This window comes from Anas platyrhynchos, chromosome 4 (genome assembly GCF_047663525.1).
Source record: "Anas platyrhynchos isolate ZD024472 breed Pekin duck chromosome 4, IASCAAS_PekinDuck_T2T, whole genome shotgun sequence".
NCBI classification, from domain to species: Eukaryota; Metazoa; Chordata; class Aves; order Anseriformes; family Anatidae; genus Anas; species Anas platyrhynchos.
The window spans coordinates 18,678,996-18,693,211 of NC_092590.1; the positions used below are offsets into that span (position 1 = coordinate 18,678,996).

Sequence of the window (14,216 nt, forward strand, 5' to 3'; positions counted from 1 at the left end):
GACCTGTAGCACTACTGCAAAAGCTGAAAATAGGGACCACCCCAACCAACAGCTGTACTCTGTTTTGGGAAGGTAAAAGTACAATAGATAAAATGTACTTCAGTTACACCACATTTAAAGAAGAGCTCCGTTCCAAGTAGAAATCCTTGCTCCAAGGGAGCTATAATTTAATTTCTTTTGTCAATGCATGTGATGAAATCTTAAAGGTCTATTCCAGTTCAGTAAAATGGAATTAAAGGCATTTCTTGGGGGCCGTGTTTTAACCACATAGCAACTGCTACTGCAGTCTTCCGTTTATGAAACATTTCTTCTCAGTTGGCTGGTCCTGGGCCTTTTCAGCTGTGCTAGCAGCACTGCTGTTTCTGTGATGATACCCCTCTCCCCTGTTGCTCCTTTGCTTCATTAAGTTTGCAGCCACTACATATGTTCAGTTTATTTTTCAAAGTGTTGCTCAACTATCTTGAGCATGCAAAAGAGTCTCTCACATGGAGGGGAGGGGTCTTAAGAAATCTGCTGAAGCTATCGTTTTTGTCAAGGGTCATAGGAATGGACAAGGTAGCTCCCAGCTGCAGTGATTCTGTTGCAGGCTCAAGATTAGTTTACATTCAAAGCACGATACAAATGCAGCATAAAAAGCATGGGGGAAATTTTTAAATGAAGTGTTTGCAAAGAAAAAAACATCCTCTCTCATATCTACAGCATCGTCATTCTAGTTGTTTTTCCAGTGCATGCAGCTCTAAGATCTAAGGGATGTGACACTGTTTTAGTTTGGGGACTGAGGCTACTCAGGAACTCTGTGGCAGCTGGCTGGGTAGCCTGTTATATGCAGTGCCTAGAGGAAAGTGAAGTGCATTAACCTGGACTTGTTGGCAGCTTCGCGGCTTTACTGACAGAGCTGAAAAGGAGCCAACACCATGCACAAGTTATTACAAAGTCAGACTGAATTTATTACTCTCCAGAAATTAAAAAAAAAAAAAGGAAGACATCATCTACACATCTTGTTGTTAGTTGAGGGACAGAAAAGCTTCTCAGAATTCACATATGTAAACAGTCCAAAGGAAAGACAGACACTGGAAAAGTCAAATTCCTGCAGATTGCCCCAGAAAACTACCAGTATTGTGAAGACCAACAATAGTTACAGCAGCATACATATCTGTAATGATTTAGATTAGCTGTTTACATAATGCTGTTACTTGTTTTGACAAAACCATGGAAGCAGGCTAAGCTTTCCACAAACCAAGTCACAAGTAGAACAATGCCCTCACCACTGTATTTTCTAAGACAATACTGTTGTAAAAAAAAAAAAAAAAGGAAAAATGTACAATAGTACATATAGTTTTATAGTAGAACAGTATCTGAACAGATTCAGTTTTCCTTCTTTTATTAAAGCATATACAGCTTTATAAAATATAAACCTTCCAAAGGTCAAGTTCAAAAGCTTAGAAGAGGCTTTGCTAATTCTAATGATAACAGAAGACATACCATTACTCCTAGAAGATACACATTTTATTTTACCTCGCCAGTTTTAGCCTTGGAAGGTGAACCATGAACTTGAATAATATGTTCTGTGCGAGCGCAGCAGCGAGTGACCCGTCAACTGAAGACTCCTCCTCTGATGGGAATGCTCTCGTTCAGCCCATGTTCTATTAGTTTGATGTCCTCCAGGTCATCCTTTATAATGCTAATTAAGTGACTAAGACCTTCCTGCTGCTGCTTCAGATGCTGCAGGTATTTTCAAAAAACAACATGAGTGTACTTTAACTTCATAGATTTTAAGTAACATTTCTCAAAGCAGTCACAGCTGGTGGCCTTGGCAAATTGAAAAGTCCAGCTTTCTTGGTAAAAAGAAAAAGTAGCATTTTCTGCACTAATACATAATTGCATACCATAACTGTATATAAACTTGAGGCACCATCACTGAGAACTGTAAAAAGGACTACCCTCAAACAAAAGCCATATAAAATTCTCAATACATCTCCCAAATTAGTGCCCATCACGCTTATATGACCAAGTTGTGACAGTCTACTGGGTAGTACTTACTTGCTTGATTTCCCTTAAGAGGTCTGCATCTATGTAATAGCGCTCTTCAGCCCTCACTGCTCCAAAGTGGTTTTGCATCCTGATTTGGGACATAAGCTCATTCAGTCTGCCCTGGGAAGAGAGAGGAGAAGAGAGAGGTTTAAATTAAACAACTCATTTACATCTGTCAGAGCTCCAGCACACATCACTCCAAATCACCAAGGCAGGAAGAATTACTGATTATGCTAGTTTTGGCTCAATTTTTTTTTTTTTTTTTCTTGTGGAAGGCATGCAAGGAGCAAGCAACACTAATACTTTTAACTCAAAAATACTTAGACCTATCAGACATGCAGCAGAAAACATGACGCTGCAACCTAGTAACACTGCTGGACTTCTCTTCTGAAAGCTTTCCACAAGAAATACATATGCGTGCTTTGGAAAATTTACATTGTTTTGTGAGGAGAAAATATGGGTTGTTAAAGTTCTGAGCCAAGTTCTATCAACTACTCACCTTGAACTGTGTAGGTGCATTAAGTTCACACTGAATAGTATCTAACTGTACACGAAGCTGCTCTTCATCTGCTTGAATGGCATAACCACTTTTCCTTTGGATCTCCTGCTTTATTAACACCTGCAAAAGAAGCCTTTGAGGTTCATTAGAGAAGACTTTGCTCCTCTCTTTCTCCACCAGCCCAGTCAAATCTCTTTTTGCCCTTCCTCTGAAAACTGTTTCATAAGATTTGTTCTGTCATTCATTTTGCTGCTCTGAGTCTCCAGGGCAATCCCACATCTTCTGGGTAAGTGAGAAAGTCTCCAAAGCAGAGAGACATGCGTTTGAAGCTTTCCCTGACAGCCCTGCATTTTAATTCAATGAATACCTTTAGATGAAGTCAGAATTTCATTTTCAACACTAGCTGTGCACACAACTGCAGAGGTCATACTGGGGATTCCATCCCCTTTCAGTTTGATTTCTGGCACCAGCCTGCACATCAGAATGAGTTACTTTGAATATCTGTGTTACCTGTAAGGTTCTGTGAGATAGCGCCATCAGTTTCCTTTTGTACTGTGCAATTTTTGCCATAGTGGTTGTCTGGTTTTTCTGTAGCTCACTGATATCTTCTGATATTATCTGCAGATGACATGAATAAGTTGGAAGTCATTAAAGTGTCTGATAACAAAGCACATTTGTTCTCATTTGAAACCATGAGTTTCAAAAGAGTACTCAGTCCAGCAACCTAAGATCCTTGCAAAAGATGATTTCAAAAAAACTTTTTGCTGGACCTTTACAGTTTTGGTCACTGTTTATTTTTATATGCAGGTGGGACTTCCAGAAGGCATAATGTGTGCCCAAATTAGAGTCCATGTCAATGCAACTTAATACAGCTGTTTGATTTAGCCTGTAACAACATACTAAACTTGAGCCTAAAAAAAAAAAACAACAACAACAAACAAACAAAAACAAAACAAAACACACTAGTCAGATTTTGGGCCAAAAGATATTAATAAATATAGTAAGGAATTAGAAGAAAAAAAGAGACACAGCCCCATGCACAAGGCTCCACCACCAGTTTTGAGCACACAGAAGAGAGGCTCATATAATAGCACCTCCTTCATCAGCAGCAAGCAATCACAATAAAGATGAGAAACCTTACATCTAATCGAGTTTGATGCTGTTTGGTCATCTGATCTTGGACCTTCAATCTTCTCAACAGTTCTTTGAAACCCACCATTGGTACAGGAATAAGCCTACAAGAATAGAAATATTTCTTACAAAATGTTTTTTTTTGTATGAGACATGTAGCACTGATTAATAATTACAAATATAATCTAATGGTGATCTAAGTGATCTTGGCTTTTGATAAATCAAGATATGTTTTGGTAAGTTCTAGAATCCTCTCTATTCCTAATAACCTTCTCCTTTTTCAGAAGGAAATCAGCTTAAGCTGCCTGTAACCACTGGAAGGCACAAGAGTACAATTTCAGCTTCAGGGATAAAGAGGAAAAAAAAAACACATAATGATTGCAAAAAAAAAAAAAAGAAAGAAAAAAAGTCAAAAAAGTCACAATAGCTAGGCCATAAAATAGAGAGCACTGCAAATCCAAGTAACAAAAGTTAGGCTCTTCATCCTGACTTCTCTTAAGCACCTAAATGGGTAAAGGGATTAGGGAGGTATGTCTAGTTAACCTTATTGCTTTATATTATATCAGCACTGGACAAAGTTATTCTCTACTGAGTTTCTTACCCGTTACCTGAAGGTTACTACTCAATATTCTGCTTTTTCTCCCCTCTTTCCAAGTGTTTTTGTAACAGTAGGACAAACTATTACACTTACTTGTCAGGATCTGGATTATCAACTTTGGCTTGTTCCCATATAATAGGATCAACACCTTAAAAAGAAAAAAAAAAAGTATGGACAAATCTGAATAGCTAATACATCTTGCAGCTGTAGCAGGAAAAACACCAGGAAATACAGAAACCACATAAACTGTGCTTAATGACTGTTGTACAAATATCAGGTTAATTAAACAAGGGTAGTTCTTAAAATCTCAGTCCTGGGCTATGACAAAAAGCCCAGTCCAGATGACAGTTGTGACTTGTATTGGTTTGAAATGGCAGGGAAGGAACAACCAACAGATTATCAAATCAGATAATACATGCTTAAAGAAGAAAAATTCCTTATTGCTTCCACTGCATGCTACACTTCAGCCATCATTCCCCTTCAAGTTGTTTATTTTATGCAACAAATAAAATAAAATCAGTAATTAAGCAATCTGAGGACCAAACCAGTTTCCAAGGTGATCACAGTAGGAATTATCATGGCTCCTAGCAGGATGCATCTGAGGATTTCATCTGTTTACAGGACAGTTGTGTGTTTTGCCATGAACCACTTCATCATGTAAACACACTAAAAGCAATCTAATTGTACTAGTAATTCAACATCATGATTATTACATTCTCCAAACCTCACTGCAAACCACATCAGTGTATAAAACGCACATCCAAGAAAAATGCACATGCTGGAGAAAAAAAAGCAATACATATAAGGAGGTCTTTCTGACCAGAGACAGACATGTCCAGCACAGACAGCAAACATGGCACAAACAGCAAACTAGAACCAAGCTGTTTACTTGCTACCTGTAACCACGTAATGTATGGATACAGGCTAACAGATTATCTCCCCAAAAAAACTAGGAAGCAGATAAAGGACATGATTATTCTGTGATTCTGATATGTAGCTTTTTTTTTCTCCATCAGACAAATACAAGTGATTGATGATAGCAAAATCACACAGTCCACTGCTGTGGATAAATTACTGATACTTACTGATAAATCAAGTTTTTGCACAACTATCTTAATAGATTATGTTGTGCTTCAGTGGGCAAACTGGCTGTAAGTAAAAACATGTCATCGCATCAGAATGCCTTGGAACCACCTGCAGTTTCCAGTGGACCAACACCTGCATTTTTCCTAGAGAACTTAAAAACCACCCAGCAGAGCCCCAGTCGTGCCCCCGCGCAGCCCCAGACCACATACCAGCAGGTGGATTCTGAAGGAGCTGTTTGACTTGGGCCGGGGAAAGCTCTGTTCTGGCCATGGAGAGACTGACTCCCAGCTGCTGCAGGGACGATTTTATGTTGGCTTGTTCAAAGTGGGCATACAGGGTTGTTGCTGGAACTCTCCTCGAGGTGCCGTTGGGTGAACGCTCAACAACGTAAATGATCACTTCTGTCCTGAGCAAGACAAACATGTACTGTGAGACAAAGCACCAGTGTGCAGAGACTAACGCAATGAAGAACAAATCTAAATCAAAGTTACTGCTTCTCCCAGCTGACTGAACTTACTTCAGTTGAGATATAAAGTTAGGCCACAAAAGCACAGTGCCCCCTGGTTTTAACAACCATACTAGGTACTGATACTAGTACTGCATTAGGAATAACCTAAAAGCTTTGGTCTTTTTTAAAAAAAAATTAATAAACTGCAGTAAAGTAACAAGTAGAAATGTCAGCGTCATCTCCAATTTTTGCTGCTAAGCAGGGTCTGGAGAAGCCTGTTTCCCAAACAGAGCTGAGGTCTTCAGCTGCGCACTCCACCAAAAACAATAACATATACAGGAAAGATACTGGTCTTAATGCCTTAAGAAAAAGCAAGAAGAAACGAGAGACATTCAACTCCAGATGAACAGATTTACAGTCAAGTTGAGTGGAAGATATATCCACCACCATTTACTGAGCAGACTAGGTGCCAACCCTTTTTATAACATGCAACCCTGAAGAAAAAAGCAAAATTGTGTCAAGTTCACATACTGGTCATCTGGCATCGTTTTAACACCTTCTATGTTGACAGTGAGGGTCTGGTTTCCTCCCAGAATTTTGTGCAGTGATTCTACGAGCTGCTGCTGCTGGCTTCGAATATCTGTTTCTTTTCTATTAAAGACCAAGACAACAAGGCCATCTTCATCTTTGTTGTTGGGCATTAAACTGTAACCCACAGCCTGAAGAAGAGCAAACAAAAAGACAGGGATACATTACTCAGCAAAAAGCGTATCTATGTGGCATGAAGGGGGGACTAAACCAAGATAAACCCCTCAACTTTTGAGCAGCTGGTTCAAAATATCTCACAACATATTTAGAGATGCAGAAACAAAATCAATCCCACTTTAAAACTACACTCACAGGGCCACCAGTAGAGTAGCTTTTGAAACAATTCTGAATTTTCACAAAAATAGTTCTTAAAGGTCCATTCCCCATCTTCAAACAATCAGAACTATGGATGAGCAGATGGCAACTTTGCCAAATATTTGTGGTATTTCAGAGCTGCTATTAATAAAAATATTTTAAAAACTTAAAACGTTTTCTAAGTTGCAAAAGGAACCATGGAACCAGAATCCAATACAGAAAGATTGCTAGAGACTTACTGAAGGGTTTTACAATATTAAATTTTCAAGTATCTCAATAAAAACAGTTACTGACATAACCCAATTGAAAGATAAGCCAACCACAAATATATCTGGATTTCTTCATATTTCTAATCCTGTATATATAGACAGTGTGTCCAAGAGTACAAGACAAAACACTGACATGAAATATTTTTACTAGCGAAGACATATCACGTAAGGTTCCTGCAATTTGGGACAGCCAATTTTCCTCACAGTAAGTGTGATGTTTGTACAATTGCTTATAAAACTTAATGTTGTCTTTATCCTTGCTGTGATAAAGCTGTAGTAAGGTTAGATGTTTTCATCCAGCATCATGATCCAGTCTAGGAACACTTTCTGCTATCTGTGCTAAGCAGCAGTGTATTTTCTGAATTGCAAAACAAAACAAAACAAAAAAAAAACCACCAAACCTCTGTTGGCTTCAAAATTAACTCCGCATCTTGTATGAAATATTTAAGCTGATTACTCATTATAAGCAAAAGCAGAACGAGCAGTTTTCACCTCATCTTGCCCACATGAAAGAAAAAGTAGGGAGGCACCACCATGCCCAGCCTGACCTGAATCCTCAAGTCTAAAACTCAGCAAGAAAGTCAGCAGGTGCAAGATTTGCAGAGGATGAAGACGTACGTGTTCTTTGTTAACATGGTAAGCAAGAGCTGGTACTGCTGACAATGCCATATAGAGAATAGAGCCAGCTTTAGCACTTGCAAGGATAAAGGTAGAAGAAATCTTTGAAAATCAATATATTTCCAACGGCCAGCTTCACAAAGAGTTTTTCTAAAGTATGCGAACCAATGAAGAAAGACTGTGAAGTTCCTATTCCACATACTGAAAGTTTCTCTCAGGTATGAAGGATTATTTCAGGTAGTTTCTGTGCACTGACCTTAATGCTCTCAAAGAAGAGGCAAATTGCACAATCACAAAATGTTTCATGATGCACATATATGCACCCATTAACTAGTATCTCAGCAATACACAGATTTCTAGTATCTATATGTTAGAGCGCAGCAGACAGAACACACGCAGCCGACTCAATATGAGTGGTAAAGCATAGTTCATCTTTATTGCCTGGATAGCCTACTTTTATAGTGAACTTAACAGGGGTGGACAGTGTTTCACACAAGATCATTGGTCAAAAGCACTCAGACAACTACATGAAAACAACCCCCTTGTGATTAGCAGTCACGTAGACCTTGTCCTTGAAGCCAGCTGCTGGTAACAATATTTTTCTGAATTCCTCAATTGGATGACGTGGGAATCATTGTCGTGGGAGCTTCTCATAGTTACCCTGGTAGCTTGGTTTGCTCAGCTACAGCAGGCCATGAGATTTTCTAAGGCCTACTCCTGGTTGCTTAAAGCAAGCTCAGATCGAACAATTGTTCCAGGGACTCATGTCCACGCCCTTTGTGCCAATTCCCAACATCTATACACCTTCAAAGCTTCTATTAATATTTATCAAATTGTTTACATTACCCGGAAAAATAAAGCTTCAGATTTGATTTTGTTACTATTGAGAGTAATTTAACATTCACGAGACATTTAAGACACACAACTAGCAAAGAGAGTAGCTGCCTCAGAACTGTGTGTGTAGGTAACGAATTCATACCTTAAATCTGCAAAATGGGTTTTCCTGTGTGAACTCCACTGGAGCAATGTTATTGTTGAAGTACCCTTTGCCTGTTCCCCAGAAGGCCTGTAGCTGGTTCCATTTTGCCAAAATGGCATCTCTCTCATCTCCTAAGAGCGTCGGCGCCGAGAGGGCACTGGCTGTATTGATGAGCTGGTTTGATTGGGCAGGTGTCTGAGTAGGCTGGCTGAACAAGCCGCTTCCCAGTGCTACATCAGATGAAGTAAAAAATTAACTCCTTTACCAACAAACAGACTTGCTTGCTAATGCATACCATCTGCATATCATTATTATCTCTTTTTCACTCATTTTAGAAGCAAAATAAATGCAAAGAATAAATAAATATCAGGTAACACTTTTTGAAAGTGTCTCTTTACATCCGATCTTTATCAGCAAAAGAAGTCCTTGAAGGCTGAGTTGAAGAAAAGAATTACTCTTTTTTGCTTAAATGGGACATCTGTATTCACTCATGACATGATCTGGTACCTCAATATCCTAATGTCAATCTTGGTTATAATACATTATAATTATAAATTATAATAAATTATAATTATAATAAATTAAGTGGACTCGGAGCCTGTAGTTGTTCATGATCCAACGTACGGTTAAACTAAATTGAACGCCGTTTCCCTCCTGTTTCTAACAAGGCTATGGCTGCCAACAATGATTCTGTAACTGCTAAACCAAAGTGTCAAATACTGTCACTCAAGGGCAAAGTTCGGAAACTTGCTTGACCTCTTATTTAAAAAAAAGGCAAGGGCTGAAAATGTAGGCATTCCAAAAACCAAATTTCTGACATGTCTCCATTTAGCCAAAGACTGTAACAGGCTCCTTCTGTGATGTACTTCAGCCCCATCACTCAAGCACCAGTGTCAGTCTTACCCTGTCCTCAGCAGCCGAAGCATAAGCCAAGAGAAAGCCATACTTACTGGTCTGTTGCTGCTGGGTACCGAAGCCTCCAAAGCCTAACCCAGTTCCCAACCCAGTACCCAAGCCAGTTCCAGTCCCCGTGCCAAAACTAGTACCAAATCCAAAGCCTTTGTTCTGGGTAGCACCAAAGAGTCCTGGGAAAACAAGGAATTGTTGAGAATAATAGGAGAAAAGTACCTGTGAACTGCAAAACATTGTGAATGAACATTTAGAATAAAACATTATGCTTTATTCTAAAGTAAATGCTTTAAAATTTGTGCTCTCTTACCGCCAGTGCCTGTATTGGTGGGAGCAGAAAAACTAAATGCTGGTGCCGCAGTGGTGGTGGTTGTCCCGAATCCTCCAAATGCACCTAACAAACAAAGTTTGCAAATAAGGCAGGCTGCGTGTTGTGAAAGGGAACTGTGCATAACGTGACAATGAACCGCACACTTCAAGGGGTGTTATGGGATGTTGACAGATGCATGTGTTATGTTACAAGCACGTGGTTCACACTGACCATGGGTACCTAGTTCATTGTCCAAGGAAATGGGGGAGAAAACATGAACCAGAAAGCCAATACATTTATGGTGCGTCAGAACGCAAATAAAAAAGCAGCAGGTAACAAATGCTCTGTTCCTTCACCAGGACGTGCTTTCCTTGGTGACAGACAACTTGCAGTAGAGTATTTCTTACACTGACTGAAGTATTCCTAAGAATTAATGTTGTTGCTACATGTTTAAAAAGTGATCTAATGTGAGCTTCGTTGACATTTCTAAAGTCTTAAAAGCAAAACCAGAAAAGAGTCAACTCAAGTCTGCGGCTAGGGGGCACAAATGCTATGCCTACATGTGAGTACTGTCACAGCAATTCTTTCTTTCTATATGGTCTTTTCCCCAAGGCTAGTTTCCCCATAATCTGACAGCCTCCCCATCAGACTTCTTTTTGAGGTTCAACCATTATCCAGAAGAAAACAGATGCAAAAGCTATCCACCTCACACAGATTTTCAGGAAAACCAGGTGCTGGCTAGCAGATGGAAACCCCAAGTGAGAGCTCCCCCATGCCAGATAAAGCTCCCCCCAGATATCTTCCCATTTGTCTTCATGGCAGAGGTGTGCCAGAAGCCACTGCACCACCTCTTTTGGATCCTAATGCACCATCTGATTCAAGGTGCAGCCTGTGCACATCTGATCTGACTAGGCCTAGAATACCAAATCTCCGTGTCTGAGGCAGCTTTTGTGTGTTCAAAATGAACAAGGAAAGCCTAGTATATAGGATGTGTCAAAAAAATGCTGCCACTGCTCATTCATGTTATCACCAAAAAAAAAACACCCACCCACAAGTTGTCTTGGTAAACCTACTGCACTTACTGTCCTGTATATATATATGAAATAAAAAGCTTAAACAAAAGCTGTCACGCAACCACATTTTATTTTCATTCAGCAAACATCTTAATGCAACTGGATGTAAGAGATGTTCCCAGTAACATTCAAGTTTCAGTCCTACCAGTAGGTGAGCAACCCTAGCAGGAGTACCATCAGATGGCACAGTTTTTAGGTAGACTGGTATTTACAGCAATTTAACATCCTTTCTTAAAAAAAAAAAAAAAAAAAAAAAAAAAAGAGATCTAAAAGTGCAACTACTAAACAAGTTGTGTATTAGAGTTCAAATTCAGCTACAGAAATACAGTCCAATAGCATTCATACTTAAAAAAAAGAAGAAGAAAATAAAAGATCCCTTGAGCACACAAAACAGGTAAGATTACTCTAACACAGGGAGCAATGATGCTGTGGAATGAATAGAATTCCTATACGAGCAGCGGCAATGAGACCCCATGTGCTAATTCTGTGAGAAAAAGCATGAGGTATCCATGTAGTACACTTTTTTCTTTTTTTTAAATGTGATGGAGATTACCTTGAAATTTATCATCTGATCACCCAGAATTGATAGATCTACATGGGGCCAGGAAGGGTGTTCTTAACCAGCACCCCACGCACACATCTCGCCAGGACCCTCGCAGAGAATCATTTGAGGACAGCCTGGGGTGCGCACCATGTCAAGGTGCAAAACGGCGTTTTGGAAAAAGAGGTAACAGCGAGGGCTGTTCGTCTTTTTGTGCTGATCGTATAAAATTTGTTTCTCCACAGAAACTACTGAGGTGCAGTGCATTCATGATAACCAACGGAAGGCCAATGAGACAGGGAGGATGAAAAACATGACTGCAGTAGTCCAAGAATCTCAAGTCAGGGAGCTTGGTGTTAGGACCAACTCTGTGATTGCTCGTGGTTGCCTAGGTTAAAAGGAGAATTAACATTTCTGTTCTGCTAGGTAATTGAAGCTTGATTTTAGACTGGGTAAGACTGGCAGGGTACCACAATCCAGTGGTCCAGAGACTGAGCATTTGGTACGTGTTTTTTTTTCCTCAACAGCTATGTCTGAATAATTTAACAGGCAATAAAACCCCCTACAAGTCTATGGCTCTCCAACCTGTACCACCTTCAGGGCTTGTATCTCCAGTCTTCACTGGATATGAAATAAGATTAGTAATAAATACGGATTCTCAGGAATGTAATTCTTGGACCCCTGCTATTAACATTGATTACAGAACAAGTATTTATGCGTTATCTACCTGCACTTGCCAGACTGTTACCAAAATTGAATGGTGGAGTTGAGGTAGTGGAAACACCGAAATTCCCAATATTAAAATTCACTGCAGGATTAGCAGTTAATCCGAAACCCCCAAAATTAAACCCACTGGCAGTGGAGTTTGTAGTTTCAAGCCCACCAAATCCTGGCAAGCGTGAAGCAGAAAAAGAGCAAGGTAGCATTAGTTCTAAGTAAAAGGTAGGTTCAGGAAGTAAAAGCTGAAATAATTTTCCATCCCCAGAGACAAAACAGGCATAGTTAGAGCAAGAGGAAGATATTAACTGGCATTAAGCATTGCTTACCGAACACAGACAGAACAGTTAAAAGCATTCTGTTTAACCCACTCTATCACTACAGCAATGGGATTACTTTTCAGCTATTCTGCCTAACAAGCAACTCACGCTTTTCCCAACTTATTGAAGATCTATATGTGAAAATAACCAAGCAATCTGAGATTCCCATTACGAGCAATTTTACCCAAGACTGCCTGATAGAGCTGCATCTGCGCGAGCATGGCTGAGGAGCACCACGCGCTGCTAAGGTACCCCTTCACTGCAGTAGCAAGCCCAACAATAAGTACTGCGGGATTTTTCACCTTGTATTTGCAAATATGCTCTATGCTCGCTGGTATTTCCTGATGAAGGTTTTTAGAGCTTGGAAAAAGAGGATGGTAGAGCGGCTCTGATCGCCTAGGAGCTGGGATCCCCAGCTCACAGTGCTCGGGGGGCATGCCAGGCCTGAGCCCAAGCAGCGTGAGGTGATTTTTCTCAGGATAAAGCCTCAAGGTGTGCTGATGAAGCAGCACGAGGCGATTTTTCCCCTTAAGACGTTCTTACGAAACACGAGGTCCGTCCCTGCAGCCCAGCGGGCGCCCAAACCTGTGCTGACCGCCGGGAAGGAGCCCAGACCCCGCCAGCCCGCAGGACCAGGACCCGCTAAGCACGTTTCACCCCCCCACAGGCCGGCAGCGAGGCGGGGAGCCCGCGGACAATTTTTCTCCCCTCAGGATTTTTAACCCGGGGCGGCTCCGGGCGGCCCCTCAGCGGCCGCCTCACGGAGGGGCGCGACCGTTGGCGGGCTGCGCGCGTGGGGGGGGGAGGTTAGCGGGGGCCGGGAAGGGAGAAGGGAGACGGGAAAGGAGCCAGCGGCCGCCTTCCCTCACTCACTCACCCGTGGGGTTGGCGGCCCCGGTGCCCGCCGCCGCCCCGAAGTTGAAAGCCATGAGGGGAAGAGGCGTGTGGGTGCTGCCGGGGAGAACAGGCGGTGCTTCCGGCACCCTCCCCCCCCGCAGGCTTTCTGCGTGGTACCGCCCGGCGGCGCCCCGCCCGCTCTGCCCGCGCTCGGGCTGTACCACTGTGGGGGGCGGGGGGGAACGACAGGGTGTGAGGGGGGGGAGCTCTTGGAGGCTGAAGGAAGTCTCCTAGGGGTTGGGCTTTCCCTCAGGGAGCTAAAATCCTCCGGGCTTTCCCTAAATATCGTGTTCTCTTTCCCTAAATGCCATGTTTTTTCCAGCCATTGGGCAGGGAAGGAGGGGAATACCACAGCAACGTGGAGGTGACTAACTCCAGGAACATGGCTGGCATCCAGCGTGTGGCAGGAGCGACTTCTGAGTGAAAACGGAGCAAAGAAAGTTCCCGAAGCGTTTTCACTGAGTGCTGCCTTCCAGGCTGGCTGCCCAAATAACAACATTGGAGGCGGGGGCACTGAGAAGAGGGGACAGTTTCTGCTTAGGATGTGAAATTGCTCCCGAAATGTCTCCAGAAAGTGGCAATGAGTCTCCCCTTCCCTGGTGTGTGCTTGTGGTCCACGAGGCAACAGGCAGGCAAATGTCCTACCAATGTACCAAACTGCTCCTTGGCCAAGGCTTAGGATACCGATTTGTTAAACTCAGGCCTTCTGCTGAGGCAAAGTCTCTCAGCAGGGCTGTGAGCACCATGGGCTGCAGCGAGTGCTTTTAGCAAACACAGATAATAACTCATTGCAATTACCTTCAAACGTCCTGGTTGGAACCGGCTGCAGATGAACAAAATTGTTGAACAAAGCACCAGCTAGGCAAGAAAGCAACAAACCAAAACAA

At 41.8% G+C, this 14,216-nt stretch overlaps 1 protein-coding gene across 5 annotated transcripts; it reads right to left on the reverse strand.

The window, feature by feature from the left end:
• Positions 1-926: 926 nt before the first annotated feature.
• Positions 927-14,069, reverse strand: NUP54 (nucleoporin 54). 5 transcript variants are annotated; one of them, XM_072038022.1, is made up of 13 exons: positions 13,310-14,069; positions 12,123-12,284; positions 9,782-9,865; positions 9,513-9,647; positions 8,563-8,792; positions 6,325-6,512; positions 5,555-5,751; positions 4,353-4,407; positions 3,672-3,765; positions 3,041-3,148; positions 2,531-2,650; positions 2,041-2,151; positions 927-1,722 (listed from the first exon to the last, which is right to left on the reverse strand). In XM_072038022.1, the coding sequence occupies exons 1-13, from the start codon at positions 13,359-13,361 to the stop codon at positions 1,594-1,596; spliced, it is 1,665 nt and encodes a 554-aa protein (XP_071894123.1). In that variant the 5' UTR covers positions 13,362-14,069; the 3' UTR covers positions 927-1,593. The 5 variants fall into 5 exon arrangements, 4 of the variants coding, with proteins under 4 accessions (XP_071894123.1, XP_027311866.3, XP_071894124.1 ...); XM_027456065.3 differs by lacking the exon at positions 12,123-12,284; XM_072038023.1 differs by lacking the exon at positions 9,513-9,647.
• Positions 14,070-14,216: the final 147 nt, after the last annotated feature.

Excerpts from the sequence above, each read along its gene's own strand:
- NUP54 (XM_072038022.1), bottom strand. The coding sequence starts at position 13,361 with ATGGCTTTCAACTTCGGGGCGGCGGCGGGCACCGGGGCCGCCAACCCC. Across the intron at positions 3,766-4,352 it reads GATAATCCAGATCCTGACAA|GCTTATTCCTGTACCAATGG; the intron begins GTAAGTGTAATA and ends CTATTCTTGTAG. Across the intron at positions 1,723-2,040 it reads TCTTAAGGGAAATCAAGCAA|CATCTGAAGCAGCAGCAGGA; the intron begins GTAAGTACTACC and ends AAATACCTGCAG.